General features: G+C 39.3%; 1 protein-coding gene across 7 annotated transcripts in view; it reads right to left on the bottom strand.

The window, feature by feature from the left end:
- Positions 1-14,478, bottom strand: part of Phtf2 (putative homeodomain transcription factor 2) — a 114,769-nt gene that overhangs the window by 76,497 nt on the left and 23,794 nt on the right. For 4 of the 7 annotated variants that reach the window (XM_040735129.1, XM_040735127.1, XM_021233443.2 and 1 more), the window contains exon 2: positions 3,740-3,819. The exons of 1 other annotated variant lie outside the window; for it this stretch is intronic. In XM_040735129.1, the coding sequence (XP_040591063.1) occupies positions 3,740-3,784 (45 nt within the window). In that variant the 5' untranslated portion in view covers positions 3,785-3,819. Of the gene's footprint in view, positions 1-3,739; positions 3,820-13,313; positions 13,422-14,018; positions 14,124-14,478 lie in introns of those variants that run through there. 2 more of the 7 variants (XM_021233444.2, XM_005080875.4) reach the window with 2 other exon arrangements.

Below are 14,478 nucleotides of genomic sequence, written 5' to 3' on the forward strand. Positions count from 1 at the left end.
GCCAGCTGAAGCTCTACCAACAGTGAGAAAAATCTTGAGTTGAAAACTCAATGTAGCTGGGCGTTGGTGGCACACGCCTTTAATCCCAGCACTTGGAAGGCAGAGGCAGGCAGATCTCTGTGAGTTCGAGATCAGTCTGGTCTTCAGAATGAGTTCCAGGACAGCCTCCAAAGCAATATGGAGAAACCTTGTTTTGAAAAAACAAAGAAAAGAAAAGAAAAGAAAAGAAAAGAAAAGAAAAGAAAAGAAAAGAAAAGAAAAGAAAGCCCTATGTATCCCAGCCCTACATATATCCTTTCTTCCCAGAGTTGGCTCCTGTAACACCCACGATCTGTGTGGCAAAGAAACGCTAACTCCAGAGAAGCTGACAGGAAAAGGAAGCAGGCACACACAGCTGTGGTGCTCTGGGGTTGGGATTCAGTCAACACTGAGGTAAACCTAACCATTCTGCATGTTTTAGCTTTTAAGCCAATACGATTTCCCCCTCTTAAAATTGCTTGTGCTGTGTTCATTTTACAAAAAGAATTTTGGGGGGAGGTTTCGAGACAGGGTTTCTCTGTGGCTTTGGAGGCTGTCCTGGAACTCGCTTGGTAGTCCAGGCTGGTCTCGAACTCACAAAGATCCGCCTGCCTCTGCCTCCCGAGTGCTGGGATTAAAGGCGTGCGCCACCAATGCCCGGCTACAAAAAGAATCTTAACTGACACAAGAAAGATCATATAAAAGATAAATAACAGTAATGGTTTGGGGACTTGACAAGAGAGACTTAGTACTTAGTCATCCGTATGTATGACATGCGCAAGCTACCCTTCCTAAATGCCCTCTACTTCGACTTACATGAAAGAACTCACAGCTGCCTGTGCACCCGTCCACAGGCAAGGCACAACTGCACATCTTGACTTAACTAACAAAGCAGAAGATTTAAAGCTCCCAAGTATTTATAATTAACACCAGTTACCAATCAGGTGCATGTAACTTAGGACAGTTTATTTGTTAATAAATGAATCCCACTCTTGACTAACATTAAAAAGCCACAGATCATTCATCTGTGGGACTCGAGAGATAACTTAGCGGTTAAAAGTGTATACTGAGCTTGGAGAAGAACCCAAGCGGGGTTCCCAGCACCCACATCAAGTAACTCTAAATGACATACATGGGGTCCAATGACTGACTCTTCTGGCCTTCATGGACAGAACATGTGGGACACTTACACGGACAAGAGCATTCACGTATAAAAACACAGGCATATACGAACACATAAAAATAAATCTTTAAGAAAAAACCACAAGATTTCAAGCATGTTTTATAGTTGGCCACTGATCTTCCTCGAGTCTTCAGTTCCCCACTATTACCTGTTTATAATGCTAGTTAGTCGTGCTTTTCTTTGCTATTAATTTAGGGGTGTCTGTACATCAACCTTCTTTCATACACTTATCTTCTGAAATCAATTTCATTTTCTCTAACTTGACCTATATATTCATAGAACTTTTGTCTTAGTTAGGGTTTCTATTGCTGTGAAGAGTCACCACGACTACAACTCTTATAAAGGAAACCATTTATTGGGCTGGCTTACAGTTCAGAGGTTCGGCCCATTAGCATCATGGGGGGACATGGTGGCGTGCAGGCAGACACAGTGCTGGAGAAGGAGCTGAGAGTTTGGAGAGACAGTGAGCCACAAGACAGGCTTCAGTTTCTGAGACATCAAAGTCTACTCCCAGTAACACACTTCCTCCAACAAGCCACACCTACTCCAACAAGGTCACAGCACCAGGAGAGCACTCCCTCTAAGCCTATAAGGGGCATTTTCTTTCAAACCACCACTTATTACCAGTGGGTCTTTTAAAAGTAATACTCAGGGTGTCAGTTAACGTTGGCTTGATAGTTAAGATTGCTTCCCAAAGATAGGTGTCTCACTTCAGAAGCAGAAGTACAAATACGAAAGAATATTGTATAACATTCAACTGCATATTATTAACCAGGAACTTCTCTCCTGTTGTCATTGTGTTGCTCAAGCTGCTCCCACAAGATAACTAAAAACTATATTCCAAATTGTTCAGGATTGTAATGACTATATGGCATTAAATGAAGGATAAAACCAGATTGTAAAGAATTTTAAAATACCAGAGTAAACCATGCATGGGTTTCTATAAACACTTACAATAGTTTAAAATGTCTTGTTTAATTTCCTTCTGGAAATTTCACATCTGATATTAGAGTTTAAGTTCAAAACAGCTCAGGGCTTTGGTTTGCTCATTTATTTTTTATTTTTTATAATAAGACTTAAAGCAATAATCTCTGAAAATGTGTGTTTCTTTAAGAAACTAAATTTAAAAGTCAATTTGTTCCGGCATTCCCACTTGGAAAACATGTAATTAAATTTTCTTGTATAATTTGTGACACTTGTGACAAATGTGCTAGAGAATGTTTAAGTTGTACATGTCTAAACATCTAAATGAATTATCCTCAGACAAGAGCAGTGTCATTCTGCTAAATGTATGGGAGAATCCCAAAAGTTCATTTGGCCAAATATGTTCCATAAATAAACTTCAGTGAAATTTGAAGGGCTCCACATAAACATCCAGCTAGAGAAAATGTCTAGAAAATATTACTTCAATAAGTGCAACTTAAAAAACTTAAAAAAAAAAACTATAAATATTTGTGTTTGCTCTGTCGCCACGGCAGACCTGGAAGTTGCTCTGTAGACCAGGCTGGCAGTGAACTCAGAGATCGGCCTGCCTCTGCCTCATGAATGCTGCCACCTTGCCTGACTCAAAATATTTAGTGCCTCTCAAAGTACCCCTGTCTTGTGTGCTGTGTGTGTGTGCATATGTGGATTTAATTTTTTGTTTCTAGTTTCTTTGAGAATTTTACATTTAAAATTATTAGAATTTTAAAAGGTGAAACTAAAACAGATCCATAGGAGTGAACCAATTTACATGTCAACATTAATACTTCCAATTAAGAACACTGTATAGAAAACATGATATTATACATCTGTATGTCTGTGATATATTTTACCAAGAATCAAATAAACCGAAAACAAACTATATTCTCAGATTTGTCTCTTTTAAAAAGGGTTCAATTATCACATCATTAATTCAAAAGATAAGCTTGCCTGATTTCCTTCACATAGAAAAACTTAAACACAATTACGTGCTTAACAAAAAATTAAAGACTAAACCATCATCACTGTTTGTAAGGACTGCAAATGTGGCTAGATGAGTGAATATTTGCCTTTTAAGTACAAAGTCATGGGCTCAATGACGGGTATTCCCAAGAATCAAAAGCAATGTCTGAATGTGTAACAACAAATATAATTTACCATGAACGCTAAAAAAAAAAAGGCTGTGAGACTTTTTGCAAAAGCTAAGTTCTGACGATCAAGCTTTTAGTATAAAACAACAACATAACTTGGAGTATTTTTGTATAATTCTACTTAAACATATAATCCAGAGAATTGACATAGACCCTAACTGTTAGCGATTAATCTAGCTACTTTGATAACTTAAAGTAAAAATTAGAGGACAATGTTTTAGGCACTATTTTTCTAATTTACTTAAGGATAATACAAGGAAAATGAAAAATCACAGTAACACAATCTTCCTCTTTTCACTTAAAATTCCCAAAACCTACTTAGTCTTTACTTCAGGCAGTGTCTGGCTTAAACTGACAGCATAAAATGCACATCAATTTGTGGGGTTCAAATGCTTAAGAAGATGAAAAGCTGTGACTATCAACTCACCTTCTTTTGATACCAGACTATAGCATCTGTGACTTTGGACGCCATTTATTCCACTGAGGTCACACACTCGTCATTTTAAGCTGTACAGAGAGAAAAACATCAAATGACTTTATTTCCACTCTCCAGGAGTCCAACCACGTGCACACGTAGCATTCTGGCTAGTGACTGACTTAGATTACACCCTTCCTCACTTCGAGTTTACCAGCAAGTTCTCTCAAGTAAACAAAACCAGTTGTCATAATAAAGAAGTTACTGTGGGATGAATATAGTAATTAAATATTCTTAGAAAATGGACTGTTGCCTAAGAAAAATGAATCTTTCAAATAAATTTCAGAATATTGTCAACTATATACTGGAAATTTAAGCCTTATAACTAATATAATAGGAACCAACTCACTCACAAAGTAACAGGTCAGTTTTTCTCTAGCTCCTATCAAAGAGCTGGTGTCAATTACTGTTGCTAACACATGGCTTGAGAGAAATGACAGAATTCTGAATCACATATTTTTATAATGAACAAAATCAAACTTACATCAAGAAGACAAGCACATTAAATGTTAAGACAGTATTTGGGTTAATTACACAGAAATAAATACATATTAAGAACATGTCAGATATCACAATTTGTAGATACTGAGAAATTTACTTTTTTGTTTTTTTTCATTTTGTGTTTTTGTTTTTTCAAGATGGGGTTTCTCTGTGTAGCCTTGGCTGTACTGGAACTCAATCTGTAGACCAGGCTGGCCTCGAACTCACAGAGATTCACCTGCCTTTGCTTCCCAAGTGCTGGGATTAGAAGCAAATGCCACCACCACTTGGCTCTTTTTTTTTTTTTTAACCCATCTTTCTTTGTTATATTCATGGAAGATAGCCCCACAATGATTTTCAGACTGGCAGCAGTTAACACCAAGATACTTGGCTGGTCATAAGACAACATCATTAAAGACACCACCTCTGATTTTGTATTAAGGAAAACTGACAGATTCTGGGCAGCACATTCATTGCAAACCAGCATTCCCAAAGACCACCCAGGGAACTCAAGGAAGAAAAGAACTCTACAAAGCCCACCATAACACATACAGGTCTGCAGCTGAGGAAATGCTAGTTTGCCAAGGTAAACTAAACATCACAAATATTACATGCCATTCCTGGGAGCATGCAGGCTTCTTGAACATGTCAGGATTCAAATGTGAAGTGATAACCTCTAGAATTTAAAGCAGAATTTACTTAATTCTTGACAGTTACAAACAAAATTATTTTTTTACTCTTCCTAATGAATCAATGACTACCTTTTAACTGGCCAAACCCAGGCAAAATATATTCTGAAATTATTGGCAAATCACCAAACACATGGAAAGGAGGTTGCTCACAAAACCAAGAGCTCTGGATTCAAATATTGGCTCCCATATCCACTATTTAATACTGGAGAAGTCATTTACCATATTTAAAGTTTGGTTTCCTTCACATATAAAACGAGAAGGAATGCATGTGACTACTTAGCCACTAGAGTTTTTGTGATCAACAAATAATACAAATAAAATACCTATCACAAAACACAACTAATAGTACATATCAATTTTAATTTACTTTTCTACTTAAAAATCCTTCAATCCAATAAGAAAATACAGCTTCTTTTAACGTGGAAAACAATTTAGTAATGAGGCTTTGTTGACAACAGAAATGTTATCACACGATCACAATGTCAGTTCTCAACTACATACACAATATTCCGAGATGCCAGAGTTCCCCCCTGAGATTCATTTCTCTCACCACCTATTTCTCTCAGATAAATGACAACACTGAGGATCATCAAGAGGGCTCAGCCCCAGGCTGAGTTGGCATCCTAGGAACCACATGATGGAAGGAAAGGATGGACTCCAGCAAGTTGTCCTCTGATGTTGACCATGTGCACCATGGCACACACATGCCCACACAACACACACACACACAATAAATAAGCATAAATGATAAAATACTTAAGCAAAACAAAGTGAAAACCCTCAACATAAAATAATATGATCTAAAGAGTCAATTCTTGTTTTTGATAAAGTATTTTCCATTTTTATTTCCTCTTACTGTGTGTCCGCATGCTGCCGTGCTCATGGACCTTTTCACGTGTTATGTTCTAGAACTTGGGTTGTCAGGTTTGTACAGCAAGTGGCTGCTCTACCACCTCAGCAGCCCCAACATGGAAACTGACTTAGAAATAAATGTCAAATGTCCAACAAGTATTAGTTATAAAGATAGATCTACAGAATAAACCTTAATTTTCTTTTTAAGACAAGAGTCCCCTTTGGTAAGGCACATGCTCTACAAACTCATTAAGAGTTTTCCAGTACGGACAACCTTACAGTGACACTGAGGGGTAAAGATGACCTGAACACAGATTTACAACTCACTGAGACAGACTTCTCAATCAGACAAAGCACACTCAGGACAAATGAATTTCAGACAACAAGTTGGTAAGCAAAAGTAATTAATACACAACAGATGATTTTGTGGGCAACGGAAGCCATTCCAGCTTTGATTCCATATCAGAGCAAGCATACAGCTTATCATCTCTACTGTAACTGTTCATGATAAACAACCTTGCTAATGACAAAGGATATTCAAGTGAACATACATGGGGGTAAAGAGAGACACACGGGGATCATTGAAAGACTTACTGGGTACCCTGAATACAGAGTCGGAACTTTTGTGTGGACGGGCTATGTGTACATGTTTGTACCATGTGTGTTCACATGCATCCCAGAGGTCAACATCATGCTCTCCTTGATCTTTTCACCACTTATTTTTTAAACATTGGTTTATCTTTATTTTATGTGTATGAGTGTTTTTTGCTTGTATGTAGGTATATATGTATGTGCACACTGTGTGATTACCTGATGCCCAATGAGACCAGAAGAAGGTGTCAGATCCTAAGGAACTGCACTTTTTAAAAAAATTTTAGTTTTTTGGGGTTTTTGTTTTTCTTCAGAGACAGCAGCTCTCTATATAGCCTTGGCTGCCCTGGAACTACTCAATAGGTAGAGCAGACCGATATCAAACTCACAAAGACCCACCTGCCTCTGCCTCCTGAGTGTTGGGATTAAAGGCGTGTACCATGATACCTGTGGAATTAGGAGTTAAATACAGTTGTAAGCCACCACGTGCATGCTGAGAGCCAATCCCAGGACAAGTGCTCCTAATCACGGAGCCATCTCCTCAGCCTCTCCACTTTGTTTTTGAAAGTCTCTCCTCGAACCCGGGGCTCAGCAACTGGCAAGGCTGCCCGAGCAGTTCCAGGACTCCCCATGTCTCCGGGCCCCAAGCACTGGTGTTACAGGAGTGCTCCTCCACAGCCAGCATTATCATGGGTGTTGGGGACCTGGTCTCAGCTCCCCATGCTTGCTTGCTAAGTATAAGTACAGTGCCACCTGTGCCATTTCTCTGTCTGCCAATAAGCATAAATCTGACTTGAAAGCTATAGGGTTAACTGTAGATAGGACATTTCAACTTTACTAAAGACAGTATAAGTTAATTCAAAGTATCTGAAATTTTTCTTTATTGGTTAAATCTCCACATTTACGGTGCCAAAAGTCGGCTTGCAGAGAGATGTGACTACAGAAGAGTACAGGATGAAGAGTGCTTTTACCATCACTGTAGTAATGGCCAGGAGAAATATCCTGGTACAGATCTACACTTAGAGTTTAACTACTCTATGCTTCAAATCTCTATAAACACTTTCTATTACAATGAGTTTCCTTCAGCTAAACAAACAGCACCAACCATGTATGAGCTCCTGTGAATATTTCACTAACACATCTAAACACACTACATCAATCTACTTTAAATACTCGAATTTAACATGACACAAACTATTAGATGAGGTGTGTTTTAAAGGCAGTTTCATGTAAACCTGCTCAGGTCCTGTGGTCTAATTGTTACTACATGTTCTAATAACCTTTACACTCCTGTCTGGTTACAGAACAAAAATCCCTAACCTCCTTAGAACTAACTGTATTTCAGTGTGCATCTCCAACTCTGACCTATTAACCAACAATACCGCACAGGCCTCTCATCTCCCATCAACTACTTCATGCTGTCTATACTCCTCTGCCTCAGCACCAAATTTACCATTTCCTCTTCCCACAAGAACTCTACAAGAGGGCTTCCTCATTCTTTCTCCACAAATCTCGTCCTCACTCATTCCTTCATTCTTAAATCACCTTTGTTCTGCGCCTGTTACATGAATACTTTGCTTTACCTGTACTAATCTACATACGACCGCCATCCCCAGCCCTAAATTTGCTGAGAAAAGTCCAAAGCCTTTAAGCAGCCATCCTAAGGCTCCGTAGTCCTCAACCTTCCTAAAGCTGCAGCCCTTTAATTCAGCTCCGCACCATAAAATTACTTTGTTGCTACTTCATAATTTTGTTACTGCTAAGAATCGTATGGTAATGTAAATATCTGCTATGCAGGATATCTGATATGTGACCCCTCTGACAGGGACAGGTTTAGGGCCACTGCTGTATCAGCTTTTTGACTATATTAAACACTAAGGCTTATAAAGAAATTTAGATGTTACCAACCAAAACTCCATCACAAATGAATTTAAGGGTAAGAATCGAAACTGACTAACTCCTACACCTCTCCAAGGTACACACAAACACAAAAGCACACCTTTAACATCAAAAGATACAAAAACATAATAAATATGGCTGGTCTACTGACATCACTCAACCAAACAATACAGAATAGTCTGCAGACCTACAAGGTCCAATAAAAATGACCTTACCTCCCACGCCCAGTCTAACTCCACCCCACATGCTAAACGCGTATTCCCAAGAGGCGAATAAATGCAAGGGTCAAATACATTTCTTCATATTGATACTGAGGCTAGGGGAAAATAATGAAATACACTCTGGCAGAGGAACACGTGGTCTGTAAGCTGTTACAATTTCATTAGTTTCTATGTTTCATCTGGGATAAAGATATTACATAGAAATGTAGAAAATAAGTACTGCACTGTATGCTAAGAATTGCTTCAGTTTTAGCACAGAAAATGAAATTTTAAAAAATGTGATCAAAACAGCTATCCATTCTCTATTTTTGCCGGTCACACAATTAATGTTTAATTTTTAATCTCCTAAATGGAACCAATGCATAGTCAGTACATTTCAAAGTAGAGGATAATAACCACTGTAAGAAAAAAAATCACTTGCCCTATAAAGAAATCTGAGACAGCATTGTGACACACTCCTGAAATCCCATTACTAGTAAGGCAGGTGGATTTCTGTGAGTTGAGGCCAGCCTGGTCTAAAAAGCAAGTTCCAAGAAAGCCAAAACCCTATCTTAAAGGAAAAAAGCAAAAAACAAAAAATAAAACATTCAAGAGTTTTAAGCTGTTTATTTATCCATTCAATGTATATGAGTATTTTGTCTGCACGTGCACTGTGCTAGTTTGAATTGTAATTGGCCCCCATAACCTCAGAGCGAGTGGCACTATTAGGAGGTGTTGCTTTGTTGGAGTGGGTGTGGCCTTGCTGGAAGAAGCATCTAAACTGAGAGGGCAGGCTTTGAGGTTTCCTATGCTCAGGAAACCACCCAGTGTCTCAGTTGATGTAGGACTCTCAGCTACCCCTCCAGCACCATGCCTGCCTACCTGCCTAAATGTTCCCTGCCACAATGAGCCCCTGAAACTGTAAGGAACCATCCCAATTAAATGTTTGCCTTTTTTTTTGCTTCTAAGTATTGCTGTGGTCATGGTGTCTTCACAGCATAAAATCCCTGGCTAGGGCATGTACCATGTGTGTGCAGTGCCAGAAGAGGGCGCTGGAATCCCTGGAACTGGAGTTACAGACAGCTATAAGATGTCATGTAGCGCTGGGAACTGCACTCAGACTCTCTTATAACTGCTCTTAACTGTTGACCCATCTCTCCAACCCAACAGCTGCAATCTTATTATTACTATGTAGAACTTCCAGATGGGCACAATAAACCACTTTGTGTATCTTTCAAGGTTAACTTTTTCTATTTCAGGGTTCCTTTAAGTCCAGCATGTTCTCAAAAAACAAAACTACTAGTTTCTTAGTATTCTTTGTTGTGTTTTGTTTTAAAGGCCTTGAAAGTCCTTCAAATACCCAATTACAGTATATGTGATTAAGTATGTTGTGTTTTGGTTGATGTGGTACTTGGAGAACTCACAGTATAAAGTATGATCCAATATAAATGGCTTAACTACCTTATTTACCCACAACAAAGTTTTACTATCAACCAACCAAGCTTGACCCAAATATACATGTCACCAACAGAAACATTACCTAGGCTGGGCAGTGGTGGCACACACCTTTAGCCCCAGCATTTGGGAGGCAGAGACAGGAGGATCTCTGGGAGTCAGAGAGTGATGTACAGAGTGAGTTATAAGACATCCAGGGTTACAGAGAAACACTGTCTCAAAAACCAAGAGAGAGAAAAGAAGAAAAACCAGATTCCATGCGACTGATCCATACAATCAATCTCTTATTTAATTACTAATTATGCATCATCATCAAAATGCCTGGATAAACAATCTAGAGTAGTACATAATATACTCTGATTTTAGATAATCAGATCAGATTAAAAGTGGGGGGATGTAGGAGTTAAGTATTCAATAACTTTGAAAAGAAGAACTCTAGGCACATAAAGTAGCTAGGAAAGGATACTGTTAGGGCGCCCAGATTTTAGAGACTGCTAGTCAAGGAAGGTTGTAATTAAGAAGTGAAACAAGATTAAGAATGTGAGAAAGATGTGCAGTAAGGTAAGAGCATGAGAAGCAGCGAGGCGTCCCTTAAAGATGGAAACCGTCCTGAAACCAGAGAATGTGCACAAAAGCCAAGCCACCATGACACACACGTGCAAGAATGGAGATGGGGGAGGGAGGGGGAGGGGAGAAGCGGGGAGGGAGGGGGGAGGGGAGGAACCTTATGGAGTAAACTCTTGCACAACTGTGCTGAATTGAGGGTGAAGTTCTCAGATTCCTGCAGCTCTAGCTGGCTCTATGTGGTGCTATGGGCAGAGAGGCTTGCGAGAGTCTACAGCCTCACTATTTTTGGACTTCTGAGTTGTTTCTTGTACATGCCTTGAACCTCTCTAAAATTTAATTTTGGAATGCAGTTCCCCCCGAAACTGGACTCCTGGGTCCTTCACCACCAGCTTCCAAAGAAGCTGGCACTACAGGCGCATCTCGTCTACTCAATCCTCACCTGATCTCGTACACTTCATCCTCCCCTGGCCTGCATTTTGTCTCTCCCACCCCATTTTCTCCACTGAAGCCTGAGGGTGCCCCCTGTTCACCTCCAGCAGTGACTGACTCAAAGGCACCTCTGTTGTCTGTCCCCTGCTAACATCAAGCAGCTGTAGTGGCCTTCACATTTAATGCCTCCTCGGGGAAGCCTTCGGAGATTACACCAGGTCCCCACAGCTCGTGGACTGAAGAGCTATTTTCTGAACTACATACCCAACTCTACCACACCCCAGTCACACATGAACTTTGCAACTACTTCAACTGAAAGAATAAACCTGATGGGGGTGGGGAGCCAAGGAAAGAAAAATTAAATATGTAATTCTAACACAGAAAACAGGAAAAGCCAAAAAATATTACACCTTAAAAATTACTGCCAGGTGGTGGTGGTGCACACCTTTAGTCCCAGCACTCAAGAGGCAGGGGCAGACAGAACTCTGAGTTTGAGAACAGCCTGGTCTACAAAGTGAATTCCAGAGCAGCCATGGCTATACAGAGAAATCCTGTCTCTAAATCCCCCCAAGAAATTATTAATTTTTAAATCATGATGATATCTAGTGAGGGTAAGTTAAGTATAGTCCTCGACAAGAAATTTGAAATAATTAAAGTACATTCAAAGAAGTTCAAGAAGAAAATAAGTCTTGACTGAGTTTCTTTCACATCTTGTAAAAAAAAAATCAAGGGAATACAAAAAACAAAGGTGTTGCAAGATACTAAAGAATTTAATAGCCAAGTGGTGGTGGCGCACGCCTTTAATCCCAGCACTCAGGAGGCAGAGGCAAGCAGATCTCTGTGAGTTCAAGGCCAGCCTGGTCCTCAAAGAGAGTTCTAGGACAGCCTCCAAAGCCACAGAAAAACCCTGTCACGAAGGGAAAAAAAAAAGAGAATTTAATAAAGACATAAATACTGAAAAGAATCTTTGCAGGAAATGAAAAATAGAAGAAAAAACAGACAAGTCTCACTTATAGGATAGATCAAGGAAAGGACAAAATATCTATGCTTGAAGACAAGGTAGAGGAACCAGACACAAAATTAAACAGTATCAGTCCAAGACATTTCTGACACTCTGAAAAAAAAGTGAATCTATGGATAGGCATAGGAGAATCTATTTCTAAAGGCAAAGAAAGCATTAAAAAAAGAATTATAACAGAAAACTTTCCAGAGTTAGGAAGAGATGTTAATCCACACACAGGAAACATTTAGTTCACCAACAGACAAGACCAGAAAAGAATCTCCCTCACCATATTATCACTAACACATTAATACACAAAGCAAAAAGTATTCTGCAGGCAGCAAGAGAGAGGCACCATGTGACAACAGAAATCAACGCCAGGACAGAGCTGCTCCAGCAAAGCTATCTGTCATGACTAAAGGAAAAATAAAAGCTTTCCATGACAAAAATAGACTAAAGGAATTTATGACCACTAAGCCAGCTCTACAGAACATACTTGAAGGAATCCTTCAAACAGAAAACAAATCCATCCATGAAACTAAAGAATAAACCACATGAGATTAATAGTTAAGCAGGACAAGAAAAAAAATGCTACAAAATTAACAAAATGGCAGAAACCAACACATCTTTCAACAGTGACTCTAAATCTGGTGGTCTCAAATTTCCCAATCAAAAGACATAGAGGACTGGATCAAAAAGGAACAATCTGTTTGCAGCCTCCAAGAAACACTCCTCACCAGAAAACACACACACACACACACACACACACACACACACACACACACACACACACACACACACACACACACACACACACCAACAACAATACACTATCTTAGGGTAAAGGAAGAAGTTATTTCAAACAAATAACCGAGAAAACAAGCGGGTGTTGACGTTCCAGCATCAGGAATGAAACAAGGGTGTCCAGGCTCTCCACTTTCACTCGGTGTAGTATTGGAAATCTTAGCTAGAACAAAAATACCACTCATGCCAATAAAGAGATACAAACAGGAAGAGAAGTAAAAGCACTTCTGTTTGTAGATGACGTGATTCTATAGATAAGAGACCCTGAAGACTCCATGAGGAAACAGTTAGGGCAACTTCTGCAACATGGCAAAATGCAAATTTAACACAGAAAACTCCTCAGCCTTCCTACACACCAATGACAACTGAAAAATTAAGGATGTATGTAGTGCAGTATTTTACTCCCTTGGTTTTTTTTGGGGGGGGGGGCACAACCCAGCTCCCAAACAAATCTCACATGGAGTCTTAGCCTTAGTGATGAATGCTGGCTTGAGCTGGCTTGTTTCTGGCCAGCTTTTCTTAAACCAAGCAGTCTACCTTTTCCCTCTGGGGTTTACCTTTCTTCCTTCTGCTCATCTCACTGTTTCTACTGCATGTAGCTGACTGGGTGTCCTCCTCCCTAGTTCTCTCCCGGCTCCTCCTCCTTTCTCCTTCTGCCAGCCCCGCCTACTCTTGCTCCAGCCTCACTATTGGCCGTTCAGCTCTTTATTAAACCATCAGGTGTTTTTAGTCAGGCACAGAAACACAGATTCACCAAGTTAACCAAATGCAGCATAAACAAAAGTCACGCCCCTTAAAATGATATTTTAATTTCCCCCTTTCTGTCTAAACAAAAAAAAAGGTTTTAATTTTAATAAGACTGTACAATTATCAGGTAAAGAGTACATTCACAATGTAATAAATTCCAGTTCATTTGTGTCTGGCAAATTAAAAGAAAATACTATCGTATCTTAGTAAATGCAAAATTTTATACCTAACTTACTTTCTACTATATCTAAGAACTGCAACTAATATATCCAGTCTTCAACTCCACCAAAGGCACCAGAAGGATATAATATTATTTAAGTGAACAAAAAGTATGTTGCAAACATCTTCCAACAATTCTAGAAACAGGCCTGTAGTATCTGGCAGACTGTTCACTGAAGCAGGAATTTGAAAGACTGCCCACCTGTACTGGGAGTTTGTCAATCACCTTCCCCTGTGGCCTGCAGAATGTCTGGTAGACTATTCTTTGAAACAGAAATACAGAAGGACCACCCCACCTTGTTTTAGCAAAGTTCACAGGTCATTTCCTGTGGGTCCTGCATGTCCAGTTTATACAACATACTGTCAAGTAGTCCAGGCGAGAGCACCTTCTTACCAAACGGCTAGCCTTGCCACAATGAAAGCACAACTCCATAAGGAGTTTCTTTACATCTCTGAAATAAACTGGTGATGTCAGCAGCAGATGTGTCTCATTGACACGAACAGCCCTAAATTAAGACATTTTAAATGCAGTATCTGTAGGTCTTTGAAAAGTCTGAAGACCATCTATCTATGTAAAATATATCTCTATATGATCTGGAAAGCATACCTAATATATCTACAAATTTGATTGTTATAGATGACTAACTACTGATTAGAGTTTCTTAATTTTCCTAAATAGTTCATAATAATACTCTCAAAACTAGAATTTTACCTTACATTTTTAACTCTACTGCCTAGGTACAATATCTTAAACAA

The sequence above is a fragment of the Mesocricetus auratus genome, unplaced genomic scaffold, assembly GCF_017639785.1.
Source record: "Mesocricetus auratus isolate SY011 unplaced genomic scaffold, BCM_Maur_2.0 Super-Scaffold_100043, whole genome shotgun sequence".
In the NCBI taxonomy this organism is placed as follows: domain Eukaryota; kingdom Metazoa; phylum Chordata; class Mammalia; order Rodentia; family Cricetidae; genus Mesocricetus; species Mesocricetus auratus.